Source organism: Salvelinus sp. IW2-2015, linkage group LG20, assembly GCF_002910315.2.
Source record: "Salvelinus sp. IW2-2015 linkage group LG20, ASM291031v2, whole genome shotgun sequence".
Taxonomy (NCBI): domain Eukaryota; kingdom Metazoa; phylum Chordata; class Actinopteri; order Salmoniformes; family Salmonidae; genus Salvelinus; species Salvelinus sp. IW2-2015.
In genome coordinates, this window is record NC_036860.1 from 54,617,395 (window position 1) to 54,643,311 (window position 25,917).

At 43.1% G+C, this 25,917-nt stretch overlaps 2 protein-coding genes across 2 annotated transcripts in view; one reads left to right on the forward strand and one right to left on the reverse strand.

Annotated features, from left to right (window-relative positions):
• Positions 1 to 16,528, forward strand: part of LOC111980008 (anthrax toxin receptor 1-like) — a 47,765-nt gene extending 31,237 nt beyond the window's left edge. The window contains exons 12-18 of the mRNA XM_070449500.1: positions 1,115 to 1,193; positions 1,371 to 1,466; positions 5,538 to 5,579; positions 8,444 to 8,539; positions 8,664 to 8,831; positions 11,651 to 11,731; positions 13,440 to 16,528. Of these exons, the coding sequence (XP_070305601.1) occupies positions 1,115 to 1,193; positions 1,371 to 1,466; positions 5,538 to 5,579; positions 8,444 to 8,539; positions 8,664 to 8,831; positions 11,651 to 11,731; positions 13,440 to 13,898 (1,021 nt within the window). The 3' untranslated portion in view covers positions 13,899 to 16,528. The remainder of the gene's footprint in view (positions 1 to 1,114; positions 1,194 to 1,370; positions 1,467 to 5,537; positions 5,580 to 8,443; positions 8,540 to 8,663; positions 8,832 to 11,650; positions 11,732 to 13,439) is intronic.
• The window catches only part of LOC111980524 (AP2-associated protein kinase 1-like), a 95,870-nt gene that overhangs the window by 17,314 nt on the left and 52,639 nt on the right, over positions 1 to 25,917 (reverse strand). The window lies entirely within an intron of this gene.

The window sequence follows — 25,917 nt, forward strand, 5'->3', positions numbered from 1 at the left end:
GTGAAGATGCTGGAGGAAACATGYACAAAAAAATCTATATCCACAGTAAAACAAGTCCTAAATCGACATAACCTGAAAGTCCGCTCAGCAAGGAAAAAGCCACTGCTCCAAAACCGCCATAAAAAAAGCCAGACTACAGTTTGCAACTGCACATGGGGACAAAGATCGTACTTTTTGGAGAAATGTCCTCTGGTCTGATGAAACAAAAATAGAACTGTTTGGCCATAATGACCATCGTTATGTTTGGAGGAAAAAGGGGGGGCTTGCAAGCCGAAGAACACCACCCCAATCATGAAGCACGGGGGTGGCAGCATCATGTTGTGGGGTGTTTTGCTGCAGGAGGGCCTGGTGCACTTCACAAAATAGATGGCATCATGAGGTAAGAAAATTATGTGGATATATTGAAGCAACATCTCAAGACATCAGTCAGGAAGTTAAAGCTTGATCGCAAATGGTTCTTCCAACTGGACAATGACCCCAAGCATACTTCCAAAATTGTGGCAAAATGGCTTAATTAAGGACAAAAAGGTCAAGGTATTGGAGTGGCCATCACAAAGCACTGACCTCAATCCCATTGAGAATCTGTGGGCAGAACTGAAAAAGTGTGTGCGAGTAAGGAGGCCTACAAACCTGACTCAGTTACACCAGCTCTGTCAGGAGGAATGGGCCAAAATTCCCCCAACTTATTGTGGGAAGCTTGTGGAAGTCTACCCGAAACGTTTGACCCAACTTAAACAATTTAAAAAGGCAATGCTACCAAATACTAATTGAGTGTATGTAAACTTCTGACCCACTGGGAATGTGATGAAAGAAATATAAGGTGAAATAAATCTCTCTCTACTATTATTCTGACATTTCACATTCTTAAAATAAAGTGGCGATTCTAAATGACCTAAAACAGGGATTTTTTACTAGGATTAAATGTAAGGAATTGTGAAAAACTGAGTTTAAATGTATTTGGCTAAGGTGTTTGCAAACTTCTGACTTTAACTGTATTTTCTCAGAAAAGCAGTCGGTCTCTGAAATTAAAACAGAGATGTGTTGAAGGATATTAGAGCAAAATATACAAACAGTGCAGTCACCTCACCCCTCACCTTCCTCTCACCTCCCTCAGGGCAGCTACCCTCCACGTCAGTATGAACAATGGCCTGAGTTTCATATCTAGTTCTGTCACCATCACCTCTGTCAGCTGTGTAAGTATCAACCCCTCACCACTTCTCTACAGTGTTGTGCTTCTAAATGTTTGACTCATTTTAGTACTGTACTCTTCCATGTCTATTCCTGGGGGGTAATATAGCTTGTGTTCAAACACAGATTTTAGTTTACGTACACCAGGTTCTGACCTTATTTCCTCTCTTGGCCTCCCACAGTCTGACGGGACATTCTTGGCCATAGCTCTGCTCATCCTGCTGCTCCTCCTGACGCTGGCTCTGCTCTGGTGGTTCTGGCCTCTCTGCTGCACAGTGGTACGTCAGCCATCTTGTCCCAATGAAGGTCCATGAGGAGATACTTTTTGTAATCATTTCATGAAGTGTGTGTGTATATTGGGATATTGCAGTACACAGCAGTATTTGTTCATGAGATTGTGTTTCATCTACAGTACCTCTAAAAACAAACATACAAAAAATTAATATAGTCGCTAGTGAAAGTCTATACACCCCTTGCACAGTCTTCATGTTTTGCAGCTTTAAAATTACATCTAAAAAGTGATTCAATTTGATATTTTTTCACACCCCAGAGTTAATACTGGCATCCATTACAGCTGTGTATCATTTTGAATACGATTCTACCAACTTTGCACATCTCTTAGGACAACAAACACCGAGCATACCAAACGTTAGGACCACCTTCCTAATATTGAGTTGCAACCCCCYTTTCGCCCTCAGAAAAGCCTCAATTCATCAGGGCACGGACTCTACAAGGTCTCGAAAGCATTCCASAGGGATGCTGGCCCATGTTGACTCCAATGCTTCCCACAGTTGTGTCAAGTTGGCTGGATGTCCTTTGGGTGGTGGACCACTCTTGATACGCATGGGAAACTGTTGAGCGTGAAAAACTCAGAAACGTTACAGTTCTTGACACAAACCGGTGCGCCTGGCACCTACTACCATATCCTGTTCAAAAGGCACTTAAATATTTTGTCTTGCCCATTCCACTAACTGAATGGCACACATACACAAGCCATGTATCAATTGCCTCAAGGTTTAAAAATCCTTATTTAACCTGTCTCTTCCCCTTCATCTACACTGACTGAAGTGGATTTAACAAGTGAGATCAATAAGGGATCATAGCTTTCACCTGGATTCACCTGGTCAATCTATGTAATGGAGAGAGCAGTTCTTAATGTTTTGTATACTCATTGTATATCTATTGTTTTTGTAAAAATTGCTCAAGTTCAGTAAATTTGGTTGGGAATAATTGTAGGACAGCAATATTCAAACCATGTCTCTGATTTCCAAGCAGATTTAAGTCAGGACTGAGACTGGAACATTCAGGAACACTCACCACCTCGGAAAGCCAGTCTGGTGTGTCTTTGGCATTAAAATGCATGTAATTGTCTCGCTGAAAAATAAAACTATCCCGGGGTTAGGTTCTCAGAAGACTACGGCGGGTTTTCCTCTAACATTTAACCTGGATCTGGATCATTGTTACTCTAACTTCCGCGACGCATACAAAGCCATCCCTCACCCTCCTTTCGGCAAATCTGACTACGACTCCATTTTGTTGCTCCCAGCCTATAGACAGAAACTAAAAGAGGAAACACCCGTGCTCAGGTCTGTTCAACGCTGGTCCGACCAATCTGATTCCACGCTTCAAGATTGCTTCGATCACGTGGACTGGGATATGTTCCGGATAGCGTCGAACAACAACATTGATGTATACGCTGATTCGGTGAGCGAGTTTATTAGCAAGTGCATCGGTGATGTTGTACCAACAGCGACTATTAAAACCTTCCCCAACCAGAAACCGTGGATTGATGGCAGCATTCGCGCAAAACTGAAAGCACGAACCACTTGTTTTAAATCAGGGCAAGGCGGCCGGAAACATGACCGAATACAAACAGTGTAGCTATTCCCTCTGCAAGCAATCAAACAAGCTAAGCGTCAGTATAGAGACAAAGTAGAGTCGCAATTCAACGGCTCAGACACGAGAGGAATGTGGCAGGGTCTACAGTCAGTCACGGACTACAAAAAGAAAACCAGCCCCGTTGCGGACCCAGATGTCTCGCTCCCAGACAAACTAAACAACTTCTTTGCTCGCGTTGAGGACAATACAGTGCCACCGACACGGCCCGCTACCAAAACCTGCGGACTCTCCTTCACCGCAGCCAACGTGAGTAAAACATTTAAACGTGTTAACCCTCGCAAGGCTGCAGGCCCAGACGGCATCCCTAGCCGCATCCTCAGAGCATGCGCAGACCAGCTGGCTGGTGTGTTTACGGACATATTCAATCAATCCCTATCCCAGTCTGCTGTTCCCACATGCTTCAAGAGGGCCACCATTGTTCCGGTTCCCAAGGAAGCTAAGGTAACTGAGCTAAACGACTATCGCCCCGTAGCACTCACTTCCGTCATCATGAAGTGCTTTGAGAGACTAGTCAAGGACCATATCACCTCCACCCTACCTGACACCCTAGACCCACTCCAATTTGCTTACCGCCCCAATAGGTCCACAGACAACACAATCGCAATCACACTGCCCTAACCCATCTGGACAAGAGGAATACCTATGTAAGAATGTTGTTCATCGACTACAGCTCAGCATTTAACACCATAGTACCCTCCRAACTCGTCATTAAGCTCGAGGCACTGGGTCTCGACCCCGCCCTGTGCAACTGGGTCCTGGACTTTCTGACGGGCCGCCCCCCCAGGTGGTGAGGGTAGGAAACAACATCTCCACCCCGCTGATCCTCAACACTGGGGCCCCACAAGGGTGCGTTCTCAGCCCTCTCCTGTACTCCCTGTTCACCCATGGAGGCGTACATGGCCACGCAGTCAACTCAATAATCAAGTATGCAGACGACACTACAGTGGTAGGCTTGATTACCAACAATGACGAGACGGCCTACAGGGAGGAGGTCAGGGCCCTCGGAGTGTGGTGTCAGGAAAACTCAGCATCAACAAAACAAAGGAGATGATCTTGGACTACAGGAAACAGCAGAGGGAGCACCCCCCTATCCACATCGACAGGACATAGTGGAGAAGGTGGAAAGTTTTAAGTTCCTCGGCGTACACATCTCGCACAAACTGAAATGGTCCACCCACACAGACAACGTGGTGAAGAAGGCGCAACAGCGCCTCTTCAACCTCAGGAGGCTGAAGAAATTTGGCTTGTCACCAAAAGCACTCACAAACTTTTACAGATGCACAATCGAGAGCATCCTGTCGGGCTGTATCACCGCCTGGTACGGCAACTGCTCCGCCCACAACCACAAGGCTCTCCAGAGGGTAGTGAGGTCTGCACAACGCATCACCGGGGGCAAACTACCTGCCCTCCAAGACACCTACACCACCCGATGTCACAGGAAGGCCAAAAAGATCATCAAGGACAACAACCACCCGAGCCACTGGTGTTCACCCCGCTGTCATCCAGAAGGCGGGGTCAGTACAGGTGCATCAAAGCTGGGACCGAGAGACTGAAAAACAGCTTCTATCTCAAGGCCATCAGACTGTTAAACAGCCAGCACTAACATTGAGTGGCTGATGCCAACATACTGACTCAAATCTCTAGCCACTTTAATAATTGAAAATTGGATGTAATAAATCTATCACTAGTCACTTTAAACAATGCCACTTTATATAATGTTTACATACCCTACATTACTCATTTCATATGTATGTACTGTACTCTATACCATCCACTGCATCTTGCCTATGCCGTTCGGCCATCGCTCATCCATATATTTATATGTACATATCCTTATTCATTCCTTTACACTTGTGTGTATAAGGTAGTTGTTGTGAAATTGTTAGATTACTTGTTAGATATTACTGCATGGTCGGAACTAGAAGCACAAGCATTTAGCTACACTCGCATTAACATCTGCTAACCTTGTGTATGTGACCAATAACATTTGATTTGATTTTGCACTTTGCTCCTTTCATGTTTTTTTTATCCTGAGAAACTCCCCAGTCCCTGCCGGTGACAAGCGTACCCATAACATGATGTTGCCGCCGCAATACTTGAAAATAAAGAGGATCAACAACATTGCATTCACTCCACATGACTGGCCTGTATGAAAAAGTGAAAAGAAGAACGCCTATGTTAAAAAATGCATTACAAATCATCCATTTTGTTTGCAGTAAGGCTGTTAAGTGATTCTGCATGACAATACAGCAAATAAACCCTCTGTAAAGACCRTGCAAGGGGTGTGTACTGTAGACTTTCACTAGGCACTGTAGGTAACACTCTGTCATCAAACCATTCTCTCATTATCACACTCTCAAATTCAAACTAATTTCCTGTACCGTACAGTACACCAATGGAAAACATAATTTTTCATGATTATGATTCAGTTTCTTTTTCCATCTTTGCAGATCATCCATGAGCCTCCACCTCCGGTACTGGAGGACAGCTCAGTGAGTAAATCTTGTAGTCTCATATACTTTGTTTCTAGACCTTGTAGAGTTGAAACATTACTATCATACCCTGTTATAAGGCTCACTGTGTCTCTCTCTGTCTCCTGTTGTCTGCTCTGAAACAGCCAGCTGTCTCTGCCTCAAAGGGCTCTGAACCTGCAGGAGCATAATAGGGATTAGATAGAGTTATTGACTCACAGCTGTCATTTTCCATTTTAACCMAACAGAAGCAGACGTTCAGCATTGAGGCATCGATGTCATCAATCAGAACAACATGAGTTGGTTTCAAAATGTAGCAGGGCATAGGGACAGGTACCCGAGGAGGGTACCCACTCGGGACACACTGGTTGAATCAACGTTGTTTCCATGTCATTACAATGAAGTTGCATTGAACCAACGTGGAATAGACGTTGAATTGACGTGTGTGCCCAGTGGGTAGTTATGGAAGATAATATAGAGGCAACACAAAAAGCCATGGTCAGGCTAAATGAGGTTTCTCTCTCTCGATCACACACACACAAACTAAACTCCCTTCTTTACCTAAAGAAATCACACCGGTAAAAAAAAAGCACAAGGTCAGTCAATCACCCAAGGTCCTGATCTTTACAGCACCATTTCAGTCCTCTGTAGCTCAGTTTGCAGAGAATGGCGCTTGCAACGTCAGGATAGTGATCATCAAAAAGAAGAAGAGATGGTCCTCCTTTCTTTTTGATGACCAATTTACACCTTTTACCAAAGAGCACCTTCTATCTACCAAAATATACTATAGTGTACCTTAGTAGCGCTTCCCTTTCTCCTCTTTCTGTCAGGATAGTGGGTTCGATTTCCAGAACCACCCGTACGCAAAATGTATGCATGCATGACTGTAAGTCACTTTGGAAAAAAAATCTGCTAAATGGCAAATATCATATATATATATTTTAAAAAATTGTGAGGGGAGGTTGGCCTCCTGGCTCTCCTGCCAAAGAACACTCTGTCTGCATGTGGACCACCAACCAAGAAAGTGACTGGACTGCAGCTGTAGGTGAGAGGGGCAATGCAGCCAGGACCTGACAGGGCAGATTGGTCTGACATTATTCCAGATGGATGGAGTTGTTTGACTTTCTGTCCAGTAAACTGGATAGCAGCCCAGTTCTTTAGGTAGAGAGAGGAGTTTAGTCATGCTACAAGTTTAKTTACTGTATACTGTAACTGTTTTCAGGCTCTTAGATGCGGCTGCAGTTTCTAACAGGGAGACTTCATGGTCACACACCACAGGGATGCCATGTTACATACAGTACCAATCAATAGTTTGGACACACCTACTCATTCAAGGGTTTTTCTTAATTTTTACTATTTTCTACATTGTAGAATAATAGTGAAGACATCAAAACTATGAAATAACACCTATGGAATAAAGCAGTAACCAAAAAAGTGTTAAACAAATAAAAAAATATCTTAGATTCTTCAAAGTAGCCATCCTTTGCCTTGATGACACTTTTGCACACTCTTGGCATTCTCTCAACCAGCTTTACCGGGAATGCTTTTCCAACAGCCTTGAAGGAGTTCCCACATATGCTGAGCACAGGTTGGCTGCTTTTCCTTCACCCTGCGGTCCAACTCAACCCAAACCATCGCAGTTGGGTTGAGGTCGGGTGATTGTTGAGGCCAGATGCAGCACTCCATCACTCTCCTTCTTGGTCAAATAGCCCTTACACAGCCTGGAGGTGTGTTTTGTGTCATTGTCCTGTTGAAAAAGAAATGATAGTCCCACTAAGCGCAAACCAGATGGGTTGGCGTATCACTGTGGTAGCCATGCTGGTTAAGTGTGGTTTGAACCAAAAATATCAAATTTGGATTCATCAGACCATAGCACAGATTTCTACCGGTCTAATGTCCATTGCTCGTGTTTCTTGGCCCAAGCCAGTCTCTTCTTTTTATTGGTGTCCTTTAGTAGTGGTTTCTTTGCAGCAATTCGACTGTGAAGGCCTGATTCACACAGTCTCCTCTGAACAATTGATGTTGAGATGTGTCTGTTACTTRAACTCTGTGAAGCATTTATTTGGGCTACAATCTGAGGTGCAGTTATTCTAATGAATTTATCCTCTGCAGCAGAGGTAACTCTGGGTCTTCCTTTCCTGTGGCGGTCCTCATGAGAGCCAGTTTCATCATAGCGCTTGACGGTTTTTGCGACTGCATTTGAAGAAACTTTCAAAGTTCTTGACATTTTCCAGATTGACTGACCTTCATGTCTTAAAGTAATGACGGACTGTCGTTTCTCTTTAATTATTTGAGCTGTTCTTGCCATAATATGGACTTGGTCTTTTACCAAATAGGGCTATCTTCTGTAAACCAACTCTACCTTGTTATAGCACAACTGAATGGTTCAAACGCATTAAGAAAGAAAGAAATTCCACAAATGAACATTTAACGAGGCACACCTGTTAATTGAAATGCATTCCGGGTGAATACCTCATGAAGCTGGTTGAGAGAATGCCAAGTGTGTGCAAAGCTGTCATCAAGGCAAAGAGTGGCTACTTTGAAGAATCTCAAAAATAAAAATATATATTTTGATTTGTTTAACACTTTTTTGGTTACTACATGATTCCATATGTGTTATTTCATAGTTTTGATGTCTTCACTATTATTCTACAATGTAGAAAATAGTAAAAAATAAAGGAAAACCCTTAGGTGTGTCCAAACTTTTGACTGGTACTGTATATATTTGTGAGACTTGGTTGAACTTGACCAGGACATCAAGTTTAGCATGACCTCTGCCTTGCTTGTTTGCAACAATATCACTGGTTGAGTTGAAGGCATCTGATATCGTGAACATTATAGGGCAAGGGTACCATAAGACGGATCTCTTTTTCTTCTATTGTAAGGACGAGGACGAGGACGGGTATCCCAAGAAGAGGTGGCCCACTGTGGATGCCTCATACTACGGTGGCCGAGGTGTGGGTGGCATCAAGAGAATGGAGGTGAGAAAGAAATGCACTGACTGTTGTGCCCGGGCTGCTGTGCCCTTCATCCAATTACGGCTCAGCTCTGCTCATTATATTACCATTCCCCTGCCACTGACTGTTGTTGCCTGTCCCTGTTCAGGTCCGCTGGGGCGATAAGGGTTCTACTGAGGAGGGGGCCAAACTAGAGAAAGCCAAGAATGCCCGCGTCAAGATGCCAGAGCAGGAGTTTGACATGGCACCAACACGCACTCTCAACAACGGCATGCACAAACCCATCAGTCCCCAGAAATGGTACTCCCCTATAAAGGTACTGTTCACTTTATGTTACGTAGCCACGCCCAGTTCCTGATCAAATGTGGTTGTTTTCCAACTTAAGACCCATTCCGGCCTGTTGTTACACAGTGAAGAGATGTTGGTAAATACACTATATATACAAAACAATGTGAACACCCCTTCAAATGAATGGATTTGGCTATTTCAGCCACACGCGTTTCTGACAGGTGAATAAAATCGCGCACACAGCCATGCAATCTCCAAACATTGGCAGTAGAATTCAGTAGAGCTCAGTGACTTTCAACGTGGCACCGTCCTCGGAAGCCACCTTTCCAACAAGTCCGTCAAATGTCTGCCCTGCTAGAGCTGCCCCGGTCAAGTGTAAGTGCTGTTATTGTGAACTGGAAACGTCTAGGAGCAACAACGGCTCAGCCGCAAAATGATAGGCCACACAAGCTAACAGAAGCGTCTGTCCTCGGTTGCAACACTCACTACCGAGTTTCAAACTGCCTCTGAAAACAACTTCAGCACAATTACTGTTTGTTGGGAGCTTCATGAAATGGGTTTCCATGCCCGAATAGCCGCACACAAGCCTAAGATCACCATGCGCAATGCCAAGGGTCGACTGGAGTGGTGTAAAGCTCGCCGCCGTTGGACTCTGGAGCAGTGGAAACGCATTCTCTGGAATGTTGAATCACGCTTTCCCATCCGGCAGTTTGACAGACGAATCTGGGTTTGGCGGATGCCAGGAGAACGCTACCTGCCCCAATGCATAGTGCCAGCTGTAAAGTTTGGTGGAGGATGAATAATAGTCTGGGGCTGTTTTTCATGGTTTGGGCTAGGCCCCTTAGTTCCAGTGAAGGGAAATCTTAACGCTACAGCATACAGAATCTAGACAATTCTGTGCTTCCAACTTTGTGGCAACAGTCTGAGGAAGGCCCTTTCCTGTTTCAGCATGACAATGCCCCCATGCACAAAGTGAGGTCTATTCAGAAATGGTTTGTCGAGATCTGTGTGGAAGAACTTGACTGGCCTGCACAGAGCCATGAACTCAACCCCATCGAACACCTTTGGGATGAATTAGAACGCTGACTGAGACCCAGGCCAACTTTAGTGCCCAACCTCACTAATGATCTTGTGGCTGAATGGAAGCAAGTCTCCGTAGCATTGTTCTAACATCCAGCCTTCCCAGAAGAGGGGAGGCTGTTATAGCTGCAAAAGGGGGACCAACTCCATACTAATGCCCATGATTTTGAAATTAGATGTTCAACAAGCAGGTGTCTACATACTTTTTGTCATGTAGTGTATAAATTATATTTGCCAAAATTATTAAAAGTGCAGAGAATCTAAACGATATGTTAATTCTAAGTTACATTTTTTGGGTTGAAAAAAAAAAAACATTTATTCTCATGTAGTAGGATGCCGACATTAGCCTTCCCATAGACTCAACATAGATGGTTATCTAGCTAGCGTAATTACACTGTATCTAATAGTCGTTATCCACAAAGGCTATTTCCATTTTCAATCAAAGAGCAATACTTGAAAAGACATGTTGTTAGACACAGAATAACATTGACAAATTACAGAAACAAAGCAGAAATATTTTAGGAAGACAATCTGTTGTGCCACAAAGCTAACGTTAACCTGCCATGCCTATGGGGAATGCTAATTATGCTAAGAGCATTTATAAGGACACTGCTGACCTCCAAAAAGACTGACCAAAATCCAAAACTGACTCTTACCTTAACCAAAACCCTGACCTAATTTTAACCAATTCTGAATGAAATATTGGTTTGAAGGTCAGGAATGTCTGGATAGCCTTTTCCTAACCCTTCATCATCTTCTGAGTGCTATTACTACGTAAAAACAAAAAAGTTAACAGTTTTCAATCATTTTCCACACCAGATAATTAACACATCTTTCCAATTCTGTGTGCATTAAATATTTTTGATATTTTTGTTATTTACATTTACCATCACCAGCGGTGTCAATGCGCAGGAAGTTGAAAAACAATAGCAACAAATTGGATACACCCTTGTTGCCAGGTTGCATGAGGTGGCTACCATAAAAGGTACAATTTCTAGTTGAGTAGTGGAATAACAAGAACAAAATTGCAGTACCTTCCTATCGAAATACAAGTGCATCATATGCACTCTACACTCCATGGAAAAGATCAAAAACATGTATGGTATACCATACAAGTTCAAATTTCTTGTAATTGAGTGGGGCAATAACAAGAACAAAATTGCAGTACCTTCCACTCACACACGCAATCATATGCACTCTAAATTCCATTACCCCCCAAAAAATGTCTATGATCAAAAGAATTCTTAGTTAGTTGCAGTGTTCCTGTAGCGTCAACATTTCCAGGAAGTTTGTTTCATAACGTCTCAGTCAGCTGGATGAGCCGTAATATGAACCAGGCATGAACTGAGCCGACCTCGGGAGGACGAAATCTGCAGAGAAGAGGGGAGCTGGTGCTAGTCCCAACCCAATACATTCCTTCCCCTTTATCTCTACCTACCCTCCTCCCTGACTGCTATGACGTGGAGGGACACAGCTTTCCATGGACAAAGAGCACCAGACAGACAGACACAGACATATACCCTTCTCCTTGACTATTATGATGTCGAGGGAAACAGCCTTCCACGGACAAAGAACACCAGGCAGACAGACAGACAGTCCGACTGATCAACAGWCCTGTATACTATACCATATACAGTATAGAAACAAAGCACAGCAGTGTAAAGCAACTGACATGCAACCACGCAGTCAATATTATTGGTATTACCATGTTGTTTGTCTATTATGTAATGTTCTTCTCTTCCCTTTACTGTGCCTGTCTTTGTTCAGGGCAAGCTGGATGCTCTGTGGGTGTTCCTGAGGAAAGGCTATGATAGGGTGTCTGTGATGAGACCCCATCCTGGAGACAAGGTACGACACGAAGACAAACAGCATAGAGAAAGACACATCCAACACATGCTACCTGCTGTCACTGCACTGTATGGGCTGACACAAGGATATGCAGAGTCATGGAAAGCCCTTTTAGCAACTCAATAAGAAAGCCAGTGTGTGACTGATGCTTACCTATATGACAGAGAATGATGGCTTACAGGGGATTTTCTTTCAAAGCTCTTCTAAGGGATCATAAGGCCCACTGGCCCAGCACTTAGATATGCTGTTATGTAAGAGAAGCATGAAAAAAATACAATCAGAGGAAACAGTTAAAGCGGTTGAAATCAGCAGTTGATTTTTTTTTTAAGTGTGTCCCCGCCCCTGCTTTGGTGAAAAGCTGAGGGATGGTTACGGAGAAGTGTAACCACTCTCAAATTCATAGACAGAGCAATGAACTATCCATGATATCAAAAGTATAGCTTTAACCATGTTCTGAGGCTATATAGTGTGTGTTTACATTTACTTTGTTTACAAACATTGGAGTAAAACAASCTTATATTTTGGGTTCTGATGGGGTACGACAGAACTAAGCTCATGAGGCATTTACTTTCTTCAAGAATCAATGGGTACATATAAAACATTTATGAGACAAAAATGGATGTAGCAACAACAGACTGCTCCTTTAAGGAGGCAGAGACCACACTACGTAATGCCTAGGCCCATTCCGTTGCAAATCCTCAAGAGAAAGAAGAACTCAAACTCCTGGAAAAGTGAGGGAAATAGGAAGGTCTGGAGCCAAGACCACATCCTGAGGAGCAAAGCAGACAGCATGGAAAATAGAGAGGGGCTCGGCTTCAGTTTACCCTCTTCCTTTATTATTCTCTTTTTACACTTAGTTTTTTTTGCGATGATTCTTCCAGAACCTTTATAATCATTTTTTTCTTCATCTAAACTATTCCACCAGGCAGTTGAGGAGAGTGGGCATTTTCATTACCTCCCTACACACTCATCACGTTGGCAGTTTTGAACGCCAATTAAGTCCCTAAATTTGTTAAAACTGCTTTTCAATGCCCTCACTGCCCATTTCTTCATTAAATAATCTCAAAACCTAATATTTTAAACCATGTCAAGCCAGGCAGTAAATCATAGAGCAGAAAAGTTGCAGCTGTTAATCATTATAACAGTGCACAGACAGAGTGGCTGCGAGGAAGGCTCAAAGTAACCTGGCATTTACAGGCTGAGGTGCTAATACTGTATTGCTCCAACCTGAAGGAATGTGTTCTAATCTGCTGAAGCCATTAATGTTAGATGACTACCCACATCCCCACCTTCCTGTAACTCTAGCCTAGCTGGGAGTTTTATTTTGATATGGTCTCAATGACAGATGTGGATAGGAGGATGGGGCAAACCATCTACAAAATTCCCCCTCTCCGCATCTTTCCGAAGCTGTTGCTACCTGAGTAAATCTCCTTGTTGTTTTGACTGAATTTGACATTTATAGCTAAGCAGAAGACAAGATGGAGTCAGCACATTATTCCGAAAGGAAAACAAATCAAATGAGAGATTGGTCGTATTATTCCCTTCCGATCCTATTTGAATGGAGACGCTAAGGTCTATAAATCCACTTTGCATGGAAACGTTATAAAATAATTCAGAGATGTGCAATAACGCCAATGCATCAGTAAAACTCTGATGACTGCCTCTGATTGCACTCTTCCCTGTTGTATCCCTCTCTCCTAACTTACAGGGCAGGTGCATTAGCTTCACCCGGGTGAAATCCTACCCTGCACCTCGTTATCCAATCTACCACCAGCCCTCCACGCCAATCTACAGTCTGCCTCACACCTACAGTCACCCTTCCTCACACAGCACCCTCTCCCACATGCCCCCCTCTCCCACCTCTACTCTACCACCTCTGCCATCCACTCCCCCCCTCCCTCCTGCATCACCCCTCCCCCTTACACCCCCCTCCAAACCGAGCTCTGCCCCCCACTTCTCTAAGTCCTCCCCCATCTGTTTCTCCACCCACCCCTCCACCCCTTTGCCCTCCCACCCCTCCCTATTTTGCCCTGCCACCCCTCCACCCATTAGCTCCGCCACACCCCCTTCCCCAACTGGCTCGCTGCCCCACCCCCCAGGCCCCACCCCCATGCAAGCTCCCCCCCCTTCTCGCCCTCCCCCACACCCGTCTGACCAATGCCTGTGAGGAAAGAGAAGAGAAGGGCAAAAGCATCTGTCAAAGAACGGTTACTGCTATCCGGGGTCCATGGGACGTCCCTACCCTAAACCCTACCCTTAACCCTTACCATTTTCAATTTCAACTTCAATGGGGTGACGTCAGAGTTGGACATCCCAAGGACCCAGATAGCAAGGACCGTCAAAGAACTGAGCAGCATGGACCCTGGTCCCTGAATACTGTGCCTTTCTCTCCTCCTCCACCAATCGAAACCACTATCAACAGATGGACAGGCAGGACAGCAAGCTCAACTCTAGTCATCAGAAATGCTTTCTACTTTACTCAGAGTATCATAGAGAAGCTGAGCAATTGATCTGTGAAACAAAGTTCCATTAGATTTTTCATGTGCTCTATTCCAACTGACCAGGATCTTGGGCATCCTTTCATATACTGTAGCTAGCTACAGGTAGTGCAAGACTGTGAGTATGGCTCACGAGTCTACAGTGAAGATAATATCAACACTTTACTGCTTTGCAGAAAAAAGCTAAATTTAGCAAAAGGGAAACACTTACAGTTGAAGTCGGAAGTTTATATACACTTAGGTTGGAGTCATAAAAACTTGTTTTTCAACCACTCCACAAATTTCTTGTTAACAAACTATAGTTTTGGCAAGTCGGTTTGGAAATCTACTTTGTGCATGACAAGTATTTTTTCCAACAATTGTTTACAGACAGATTATTTCACTTATAATTCACTGTACCACAATTCCAGTGGGTCAGAAGTTTACATACACTAAGTTGACTGTGCCTTTAAACAGCTTGGAAAATTCCAGAAAATGATGTCATGGATAAACATACTTTGGTGCGAACGATGCAAATCAATCCCAGAACAACAGCAAAGGGCCTTGTGAAGATGCTGGAGGAAACGGGTACAAAAGTTTCTATATCCACAGTAAAACGAGTTCTATATCGACATAACCTTAAAGGCCGCTCACAGCAAGGAAGAAGCCACTGCTCCAAAACCGCCATAAAAAAAGAAAGACTACGGTTTTCAACTGCAATGTCCTCTGGTCTGATGAAACAAAAATAGAACTGTTTGGCCATAATGACCATAGTTATCTTTGGAGGAAAAAGGGGTATGCTTGCAAGACGAAGAACACTATCCCAACCGTGAAGCACAGGGGTGGCAGCATCATGTTGTGGGGGTGCTTGGCTGCAGGAGGGACTGGTGCACTTCACAAAATAGATGGCATCATGAGGATGGAAAATTATGTGGATATATTGAAGCAACATCTCAACACATCAGTCAGGATGTTAAAGCTTGGTCGCAAATTGATCTTCCAAATGGACAATGACCCCAAGCATACTTCCAAAGTTGTGGCAAAATGGCTTAAGGACAACAAAGTCAAGGTCTTGGAGTGGCCATTACAAAGCCCTGACCACAATCCTATAGAAAATCTGTGGGCAGAACTGAAAAAGTGTGTGCTCCGAGCAAGGAGGCCTACAAACCTGACTCAGTTACACCAGCTCTGTCAGGAGGAATGGGCCAAAGTTTACCCAACTTATTGTGGGAAGCTTGTGGAAGGCTACCCAAAACGTTTGACCCAACTTAAACAATTTAAAGGCAATGCTACCAAATACTAATTGAGTGTATGTAAACTCGGAATGTGATGAAAGAAATAAAATCTGAAATAAATCATTCTCTCTACCATTATTCTGACATTTCACATTCTTAAAATAAAGTGGTGATCCTAACTGACCTAAGACAGGGAATTTTTACTAGGATTAAATGTCAGGAATTGTGAAAAACTGAGTTTAAATGTATTTGGCTCAGGTGTATGCAAACYTCCGACTTTAACTGTACATATTTCATAAGTTATAAGATCAATGGCTCAGATTTGAACTGAAATGTGTCTTTTATGTGTTATATTAGGTAAATATTACATGCTGATTGATAAAAATAGAAGTGCATTTTTGATTAATTAATGACAGACACATTGGCAAAACACATTGGCAAAGAGGAAAACCTCTGACTGGGGAAGATCAGATGACTTGGTTTACTTGCTTACACAGAGATCATGCAAAGAGTTTTTAAAGCAAAAATAATGGACTGTGGACTGTGGCAGAGTCCTGTGGACTCTTAAAGGCAGATGGGATTATGGAGATTATGGATATTGTTTAAGCTTTACATTGTTTACAAAAAAAAGAGTAACAACCTTAGACATCGGGGTATGATAGGGTGAGGCAGATGTACTAAGCTCATAAGTCATTATTATAATTTATGTAATTAATTGAAATGAATGACCATTGGAAATCAGCAATTCTGACAGATTGTGCCTTTAAACTCAGCATGGCTGACCTACCACTGGATAACCAGGAACCAGCGAGTGAACATTGACCTTTTGATGTGACCTTTGGCTGTTGTTATATGGGACATTTTGATGGTGTCACTATTGTGGTGTCGCCATTCCTACAGAGGTAATAGGAATGAACATCTCTGTGAATCCACCAGGGTCTAATCCCATTTCCAATCCAGATATGTGTTTATTAAGTATGTGCTTGCTGAGTATCGTCAACTAATGTATAGAATGTATAGAATGTATTCAAAACCAGTGAGGCCATTTTGTCTGTGTAATAAAATATTGAATTTCAGAACAATGATTTCCTGTTATGTAATTCATGATCATTTTGCTTAAAAGCTTATTCTATATTCTACAACTATCCCACATGATGTCCTAAAGCTATTTAACTCAATCCATCTATAGAGTAGACGGGTAATGGTCTGGAGGTTCACAGATGAGATTGAAAAGTTAGGATGCTGGAGGCTATTTCATACCGGGTGAAATAACTTCAAACAGAATTCCTCTCTGAAGAAATGGCTCAATATGAATAATGCATTGAGAAGTCTGAATAGGGTTGAGGTGGGTCTTCCAATGGCAGACTGACAAATTAGTAAATAATATAATATAAAATAATTTTCAGAGATTGAATGTAATGCCAGCATCATCTCCTGCTGCTCTCTCTCTCAGTTAATCTGTCCTGGCCCCTGCAGACACAACAGGCTGTCATGAGGACAGGGCTTTAGGGGATGCAATAGTCAGAAGTTCTGAGGAACATTAGCTTTGAATTTCACATGACAACTGACACTAATCCCTGTGTTCACACATGCTTAGATCTCTCAGTCCACCCACTTCCCATTATATACAGAATGCATGTACACATGTCTTAATTGTGAGCAGCATCAGCATATAGATTCTGTAAGAGAGTACATATTGTCATGTCCTTGGACTTTAAGGTGCACTTGTACAGTTTCATTAAAGATTCATGTGGAGCAGCCTTGAACACAGCAGATGTAATGTTGAGCACTGGAGACTCAGCACCATATACCTGTAGATGTTCTAACCCCTCGTCTCTGGACCAGACAGATTTCCTCTGACAAGCCAGATCAACATGGACACAGGTAATCACCATCAGTTGTCATGATAGGGTTTAGGGGCAGTCAAATCAGATGAACAGAGAAAAGTAAAATAACCCATAGTAGCAAGTAAAGTAATAAGAAAACGTCAGTACGTTCAACCGACAATGTCTGTGGGAAATTGGTCTGGGGACGAGGTAAGTGCACTCGAAGACAAACAACATGAGTTTCTCCTCTCCAAACAAAGAAACTACAGGGTTACATTTGTAGACCTGCATGTCATGGTCCTTAGCATGTCATTTAGAAAGGATGTTTGGTGCCATGTATTGTATGTGTATGAATTCAGTACATATTCTGTCTCATTTTCAATCTATTCTATTATTGGTCAAACAGTGCATACAAACAATGTGGAAACCTTTGTTTGAGGACTGAGGTTGTTGAAAATACGCTCCCCTCCATATGTATTTGGACAGTGTTTTTTGGGGGGAGAGGGGGCTCTATACTCCAGCATTTTGGATTTGAGATCAAGCGTTTCATACGAGGCAACAGTACAGAATGTCACCTTTTATTTGAGGGTATTTTCACACATCTGTTGTACCGTTTAGAAATTAAAGCACTTTAAGTATCTAGTCCACCATGTGAAGAAGTATTTGGACAAATTCACTTAGGGTATCAAAGTCGTCAAAAGTGTAATATTTGGTCCCATATTCCTTGTGCACAATGACTACACCAAGCTTGTTTTTCTACAAAGTTATTGGATGCATTTGCAGTTTATTTTGGTTGCATTGGTTTATGTTTTGCCCAATAGTAACAATGGTGAATGATGACTGGTGGTTCTTTTTTTAAATAAACTAAATCTTCTTCTCTGCATCTCTGGTAAAATCTGAGTAAAAGATTGAAAGTAATGCAAGTCTTATTCAGTACATTTAGTAATTGCTTGCTTTTCTAAAGTCTACCAACTTTTCCAGCAGGCATGCCAGCTAAGATATTAGACAAGCTAGCTACTCCTACTTGATTGATAGCCGGAAATGGCTTCTTTGGTAGCTAGTTATGAGGTTGGGAGATTGGGAACCTATGTGGGCTAGCTAAAGCTAGGGATGGGCATTTGATATTTCCTGACTGTTTAAGTGCTCACATTACGATTCTTTTTTTTGAGTACTTAGTGAAAAAAAGTATTATATTTTTAGAACACAAGGCCCGCACTGGAAAAAAATATGCGGATATTACGGTTACTAAAGGGGCCAGTGTTCCAGGTCTATGTACATAGGGCAGCAGCCTGTAATTTGCAGGGTTGAGAAATGGTTGGTAGCTGGCTAGTGACAGTGACTAAGTTCAGAGCAGTGCAGTGGCGCTTGCTTGTAGTAGCCTATGGCTGTGCAATGGCATAGCCTTGTTTGTTCATTTAGCAGACAAGACGCTTTTATTTCCTGAGCCCTTATCACAGTGAAGACATCCCTATTTTATAGTAAAAAAACATGATGTACAGTAATATAGCAGAAAATAGAACAATAGAACAAAATAGAACAGAGTCTGGGAACTGTATTTTCAAAGAGTGATCATTTGAAACAAGGCTCAATTTGGAGAGTTGAAAGAAAAAAAATGTTTGGTTACAAACCCAAATCTGTTTTCTTTTCATTATACAGATGTTGGATTAACAATTCCATATTGAAGACTGCATGGTGAGGAATTATGGTCCCGACATCTATTTGGGGAGTAGGCATATGCTTAATGATTCTGATAAAAAATATGCTCTGTCTTTATCAAACTAATGTTTCTGCATATTTTCAGTGAAACCTGTCTATGTTCAGGGGTGTTATAGTTTAGACTAACCAATTGTAAATGGCACTAGCAGTTCGTAAAGGAGCCTAAGCGGAAAATAGACTGAACGCAATTATTCAAAAACTAAAGCTCATTATTGGAACACATATTCCATAGTTTCTGCAACTACCTGCACCTAACAAACAATGTTTTAATTTTGTTCTACCCGCTGGTGACTTTGAGTCTCTAGTGACTCTTGTCAAGGAGTGACATTTTAAAATCGGAACGCAATTGAGTGAATGACACACAGAGGGGAAAGGGAATTTAGAGAGAAGAATTGTGTAATGCCTACAAATGCACATGCACAAATGAAACAATGGAGTCAAAGCAATTAACGTTGTCTTCGAAACAACATTTCACTTGCCCGTTTGGGCAGTCATAAAGCAAATTGCACCAAATAGTTTTACAGTATTTGAGTATATTTCTTTCATCTCTGGTTAACCCCCTAGAGACAATGTCCACGCTGCGACGGAAAACCAATTATCCCATTTTAAAAATCAGTCAGTTGAAGCTACAGATATCAGCATTTTTTTCATTGGACGCGTCTCAATCCGCCACATCTGCGATGTCTCACGTCTGCATCTGCGGGGAAAGGTGACAGAGCTAGAGCAGTATTTGTCAGACCATGAGACGACCCGAAAACTGGTCTTCTCTCAAAATCGTTTGTAGTGTCTGAACGGTTTGGCCTACAAACTATGACCCCTCAGTGGAAAGGTGAGAACACGTACACTACTGTTCAAACGTTTGGGGTCACTTAGAAATGTCCTTGTTATTGAAAGAAATGCACATTTTTTGTCCATTAAAATAACATCCAATTCATCAGAAAAACAGTGTAGACATTGTTTATGTTGTAAATGACTATTGTAGCTGGAAACAATTATCAGCAACCATCACTCCTGTGTTCCAATGGCACGTTGTGTTAGTTAATCCAAGTTTATCATTTAAAAAACGCTAATTGATCATTAGAAAACCCTTTTGCAATTATGTTAGCACAGCTGGAAACGGTTGTGCTTATTAAATAAACAATAAAACTGGCCTTCTTTAGACTAGTTGAGTATCTGGAGCATCAGCATTAGTGGGTTCGATTACAGGCTCAAAATGGCCAGAAACAAAGCACTTTCTTCTGAAACTCGTCAGTCTATTCTTGTTCTGAGAAATGAAGGCTATTCCATGTGAGAAATTGACAAGAAACCGAAGATCTCGTACAACGCTGTGTACTACTCCCATCACAGAACAGCACAAACTGTCTCTAACCAGAATAGAAAGAAGAATGGGAGGCCCCGGTGCACAACTGAGCAAGAGGAGAAGTACATTAGAATGTCTAGTTTGAGAAACCGATGCCTCACAAGTCCTCAACTGGCAGCTTCATTAAATAGTACCTGCAAAACACCAGTCTCAACGTCAACAGTGAAGAGGCGACTCCGGGATGCTGGCCTTCTAGGCAGAGTTGCAAAGAAAAAACCTTATCTCAGACTGGCCAATAAAAATAAAAATGGGACTTTTTCTAGAGTCCACAAGAAGGTGAGTCCAGAAATGTCTTGTATGCTGCTGCATAAATAATGTAATATGCCAGGGAGATATGAATACTGTAGCCAAAAAAAGTAATACTGAGTGTATGTTGTGTAGTAAGCTGTTTGTAGGCCCTGTGCCTCACCATAATAATTTGGTCCCTTTTCCCTCATAACTTCGCCTACTGTTCTGACTTTATGGTACACATGTAGCCTATAGCCTGTTTTAGAGAAATGCAATCATTGAATATTGTAAGAGCTTTCATTGTCTGCTTATATGCCCCTTTATTTATCCTACGGTACTGACTTGGTGTACAGGAGGAAAACTGAAATAACGGCCCATGTTCTGAATACTATCGCTGTACATTTCAAAAGTGCTGAACAAATAGTTACAGTGCATTCGGAAAGAATTCAGACCCCTTGACTTTTTCCACATTTTGTTATGTTACAGCCTTATTCTAAAATGGTTTCAATTGTTTGTTTTTTTACTCATAAATCAACACACAATACCCAATAATGACTTGCAAATTTATATAAAACATTATTATTCTTAATCACATTTATATAAGTATTCAGAACCTTTACTCACTATTTTTTTCAAGCACTTCTGGCAGCGATTACAGCCTCAGGTCTTTTTGGGTATGATGCTACAAGCTTGGCACACCTGTATTTGGGAAGTTTCTCCCATTCTTCTCTGCAGATCCTCTTCTGGAAGGTTCTCCCATCCCCACAGAGAAACTCTGCAGCTCTGTCAGAGTCATGATGGGGTTCTTGGTCACGTCCCTGACACGTCCCTGTGTTCTTGGGAACCTTCAACGCTACAGAATTATTTTGGTACCTTTCCCGAGCTCCGAGCTATTATGGACAATTCCTTCGACGTCATGGCTTCTTTTTTGCTCTGACATGCACTGTCAACTGTGGATCCTTATACAGAGAGGTGTGTGCTTTTCCAAATCATGTCCAATCAATTGAATTTACCACAGGTGGACTCCAATCAAGTTGTAGAAACATCTCAAGGATGATCAATAGAAACAGGATGCACCTGAGCTCAATTTTGCGTCTCATAACAAAGGGTCTGAATACTTATGTAAATAAGGTATCTGTTTTTAATTTTTTTATTCGCCAGACATGGGTGACATGTCTGGTGAATATGCAGGCCATGGAAGAACTGGGACATTTTCACCTTGAAGGACTTGTACAGATCCTTGTGACATGGAGCCATGCATTATCATGCTGAAACTTGAGGTGATGGCGGTGGATGAATGGCACGACAATGGGCCTCATGAACTCGTCACGGTATCTCTGTGCATTCAAATTGCAATCAATGAAATGCAATTGTGTTTGTTGTCCGCAGCTTATTCCTGCCCATACCATAACGCCACAGCCACCATGGGGCACTCTGTTCACAACGCTGACATCAGCAAACCGCTCGCCCACCTAACACGTTGTCTACGGTTGTGAGGCCAGTTGGACGTAATGCCAAATTCTCTAAAATGACATTGATGGCAGCTTATGGTAGAGAAATGAACATGACATGTTCTGGCAACAGCTCTGATGGACATTCCTGCAGTCAGCATGCCAATTACACGCTCCCTCAAAACTTGAGACATCTGCGGCATTGTGTTGTGTGACAAAACTGTAAATGGCGCCGGAAGAAATGGCAGCGGTTTTACGGGCACCCAACCAATTGTGCTATTATGTGGGGGTTTTTCTCGCATTATTTGTAACTTATTTTGTACATAATGTTTCTGCAACCATATCTTACGGCAAAAAAAGAGCTTCTGGATATCAGAACAGCGATCACTCACCTCGGATTAGACTAAGATTTTTTCTTCAACAAACAAGATGCACAAGACAATCTCCAAATACCCGGCAGGGCCGACATCCCCGTTATTTGCAAGAAGAAGCAACGCAGGTACAGAGGACAAAGAGCCGGATGCCTGGTCAGGACCCGGGAAAAGGCGAGTGGGAAAGCTGCCGTTACCGTCAATACTACTCGCCGACGTGCAATCATTGGACAATAAACTAGACGAGGTACGATCACGAATATCCTACCAACGGGAGGAAAACTGTAATATGCTTTGTTTCACGGAATCGAGGCTGAATGACAACGTGGATATTCAGCTAGCGGGATACACGCTGCACCGGCAAGATAGAACAGCACACTCCGGTAAGACGAGGGGGGTGGTCTGTGCATATTTGTAAACAACAGCTGGTGTAGGAAATCTAAGGAAGTCTCTAGATTTTGCTCACCTGAAGTAGAGTATATTGGGATAAATTGCAGGCCACACAACTTGCCTAGACAGTTTTCAGCTATACTTTTCGTGGCTGTTTATTTACCACCACAGACAGATGCTGGAACAAAGACCGCACTCAGTCAGCTGTATAAGGAAATAGGCAAACAGGAAACCACTCACCCAGAGGCGACGCTCCTAGTGGCCAGAGACTTTAATGCAGGGAAACTTAAATCAGTTCTACCAAATTTCCATCAACATGTTAAATGTGCAACCAGAGGGAAAAAAATTCTAGATCACCTGTACTCCACACACAGAGACGCGTACAAAGCTCTCCCTTGCCCTCCATTTGGTAAATTCGACCACAACTCTATCTTCCTGATTCCTGCTTACAAGCAAAAATTAAAGCAGGAATCACCAGTGACTCGGTCTATAAAAAAGTGGTCAGATAAAGCAGATGCTAAACTACAGGACTGTTTTGCTATCACAGACTGGAACATGTTCGGGATTCTCCGATGGCATTGAGGAGTACACCACATCAGTCACTGGCTTTATCAATAAGTGCATCGAGGACATCGTCCCCACAGTGACTGTACGTACATACCCCAACCAGAAGCCATGGATTACAGGCAACATTCGCACTGAGCTAAAGGGTAGAGCTGCGCTTTCAAGGTGCGGGACTCTAATCCGGAAGCTTACAAGAAATCCTGCTATGCCCTGCGACGAACCATCAAACAGGCAAAGCGTCAATACAGGGCTAAGATTGAATCATACTACACCGGCTCGGACGCTCGTCTTGTGGCAGGGCTTGCAAACTATTACAGACTACAAAGGAAGCACAGCCGCGAGCTGCCCAGTGACACGAGCCTACCAGACGAGCTAAATCACTTCTATGCTCGCTTTGAGGCAAGCAACACTGAGGCATGCATGAGAGCATCAGCTGTTCTGGACGACTGTGTGATCACGCCTCCGTAGCCGATGTGAGTAAGACCTTTAAACAGGTCAACATACACAAGGGTGCGGGGCCAGATGGATTACCAGGACGTGTGCTCCGGGCATGTGCTGACCAACTGGCAGGTGTCTTCACAGACATTTTCAACATTTCCCTGATTGAGTCTGTAATACCAACATGTTTCAAGCAGACCACCATAGTCCCTGTGCCCAAGAACACAATGGCAACCTGCCTAAATGACTACAGACCCATAGCATTCACGTCCGTAGCCATGAAGTGCTTTGAAACGTTGGAATGGCCCACATCAACACCATTATCCAGAAATGCTAGACCCACTCCAATTTGCATACCGCCCAAACAGATCCACAGATGATGTAATCTCTATTGCACTCCACACTGCCCTTTCCCACCTGGACAAAAGGAACACTTATGTGAGAATGCTATTCATTGACTACAGCTCAGCGTTCAACACCATAGTACCCTCAAAGCTCATCACTAAGCTAAGGATCCTGGGACTAAACACCTCCTTCTGCAACTGGATCCTGGACTTCCTGACGGGCCGCCCCCAGGTGGTGAGGGTAGGTAGCAACACATCTGCCACGCTGATCCTCAACACTGGAGCTCCACAGGGGTGTGTGCTCAGTCCCTTCCTGTACTCCCTGTTCACCCACGACTGCATGGCCAGGCACGACTCCAACACCATCATTACGTTTGCAGACGACACAACAGTGGTAGGCCTGATCACTGACAACAACAAGACAGCCTATAGGGAGGAGGTCAGAGACCTGGCCGGGTGGTGCCAGAATAACAACCTMTCCCTCAACGTAACCAAGACTAAGGAGATTATTGTGGACTACAGGAAAAGGAGGACCGAGCACGCCCCCATTCTCATCGACGGGGCTGTAGTGGAGCAGGTTGAGAGCTTCAAGTTCCTTGGTGTCCACATCAACAACAAACTAGAATGGTCCAAACACACCAAGACAGTCGTGAAGACAAAGCCTATTCCCCCTCCGGAAACTGAAAAGATTTGGCACGGCTCCTGAGATCCTCAAAAAGTTCTACAGCTGCAGCATCGAGAGCATCCTGACTGGTTGCATCACTGCCTGGTACGGCAATTGCTCGGCCTCTGACCGCAAGGCACAACAGAGGGTAGTGCGTACGGCCCAGTACATCACTGGGGCTAAGCTGCCTGCCATCCAGGACTTCTACACCAGGCGATGTCAGAAGAAGGCCCTAAAAATTGTCAAAGACCCCAGCCACCCCAGTCATAGATTGTTCTCTCTACTACCGCATGGCAAGCGGTACCGGAGTGCCAAGTCTAGGTCAAAAAGGCTTCTCAACAGTTTTTACCCCGAAGCCATAAGACTCCTGAACAGGTAATCAAATGGCTACCCGGACTATTTGCATTGTGTTCCCCCCCCCAAACCCTCTTTTACGCTACTGCTACTCTCTGTTCATCATACATGCATAGTCACTTTAACCATATACATACACATATACATATACATACTACCTCAAATCAGCCTGACTAACCGGTGTCTGTATGTAGCCTCGCTACTTTTATAGCCTCGCTACTGTATATAGCCTGTCTTTTTACTGTTGTTTTATTTCTTTACCTACCTAATGTTCACCTAATACCTTTTTTGCACTATTGGTTATGGCCTGTAAGTAAGAATTTCACTGTAAGGTCTAATACCTGTTGTATTCAGCGCACGTGACAAATAAACTTTGATTTGATATTAGAGTAGCCTTTTATTGTCCCCAACACAAGGTGTAATGATCATCTTCTTGATATGCCACACCTGTCAGGTGGATTATCTTGGCAAAGGAGAAATTAAATTCTTGGTCTTGATGACAGCTTTGCACAGTCTTGGCATTCTCTCAGCCAGCTTCATGAGGTAGTTACCTGGAATGCATTTCAATTAAAGGTGTACCTTGTTAAGTTAATTTGTGGAATTTCTTTTCTTCATAATGCGTTTGAGCCAATCAGTTGTGTTGTGACAAGGTAGGTGTGGTATACAGACGATAGCCCTATTTGGTAAAAGACCAAGTCCATATTATGGCAAGAAAAGCTCAAATAAGCAAAGTGAAATGACAGTCCATCATTGATTTAAGACATGGTC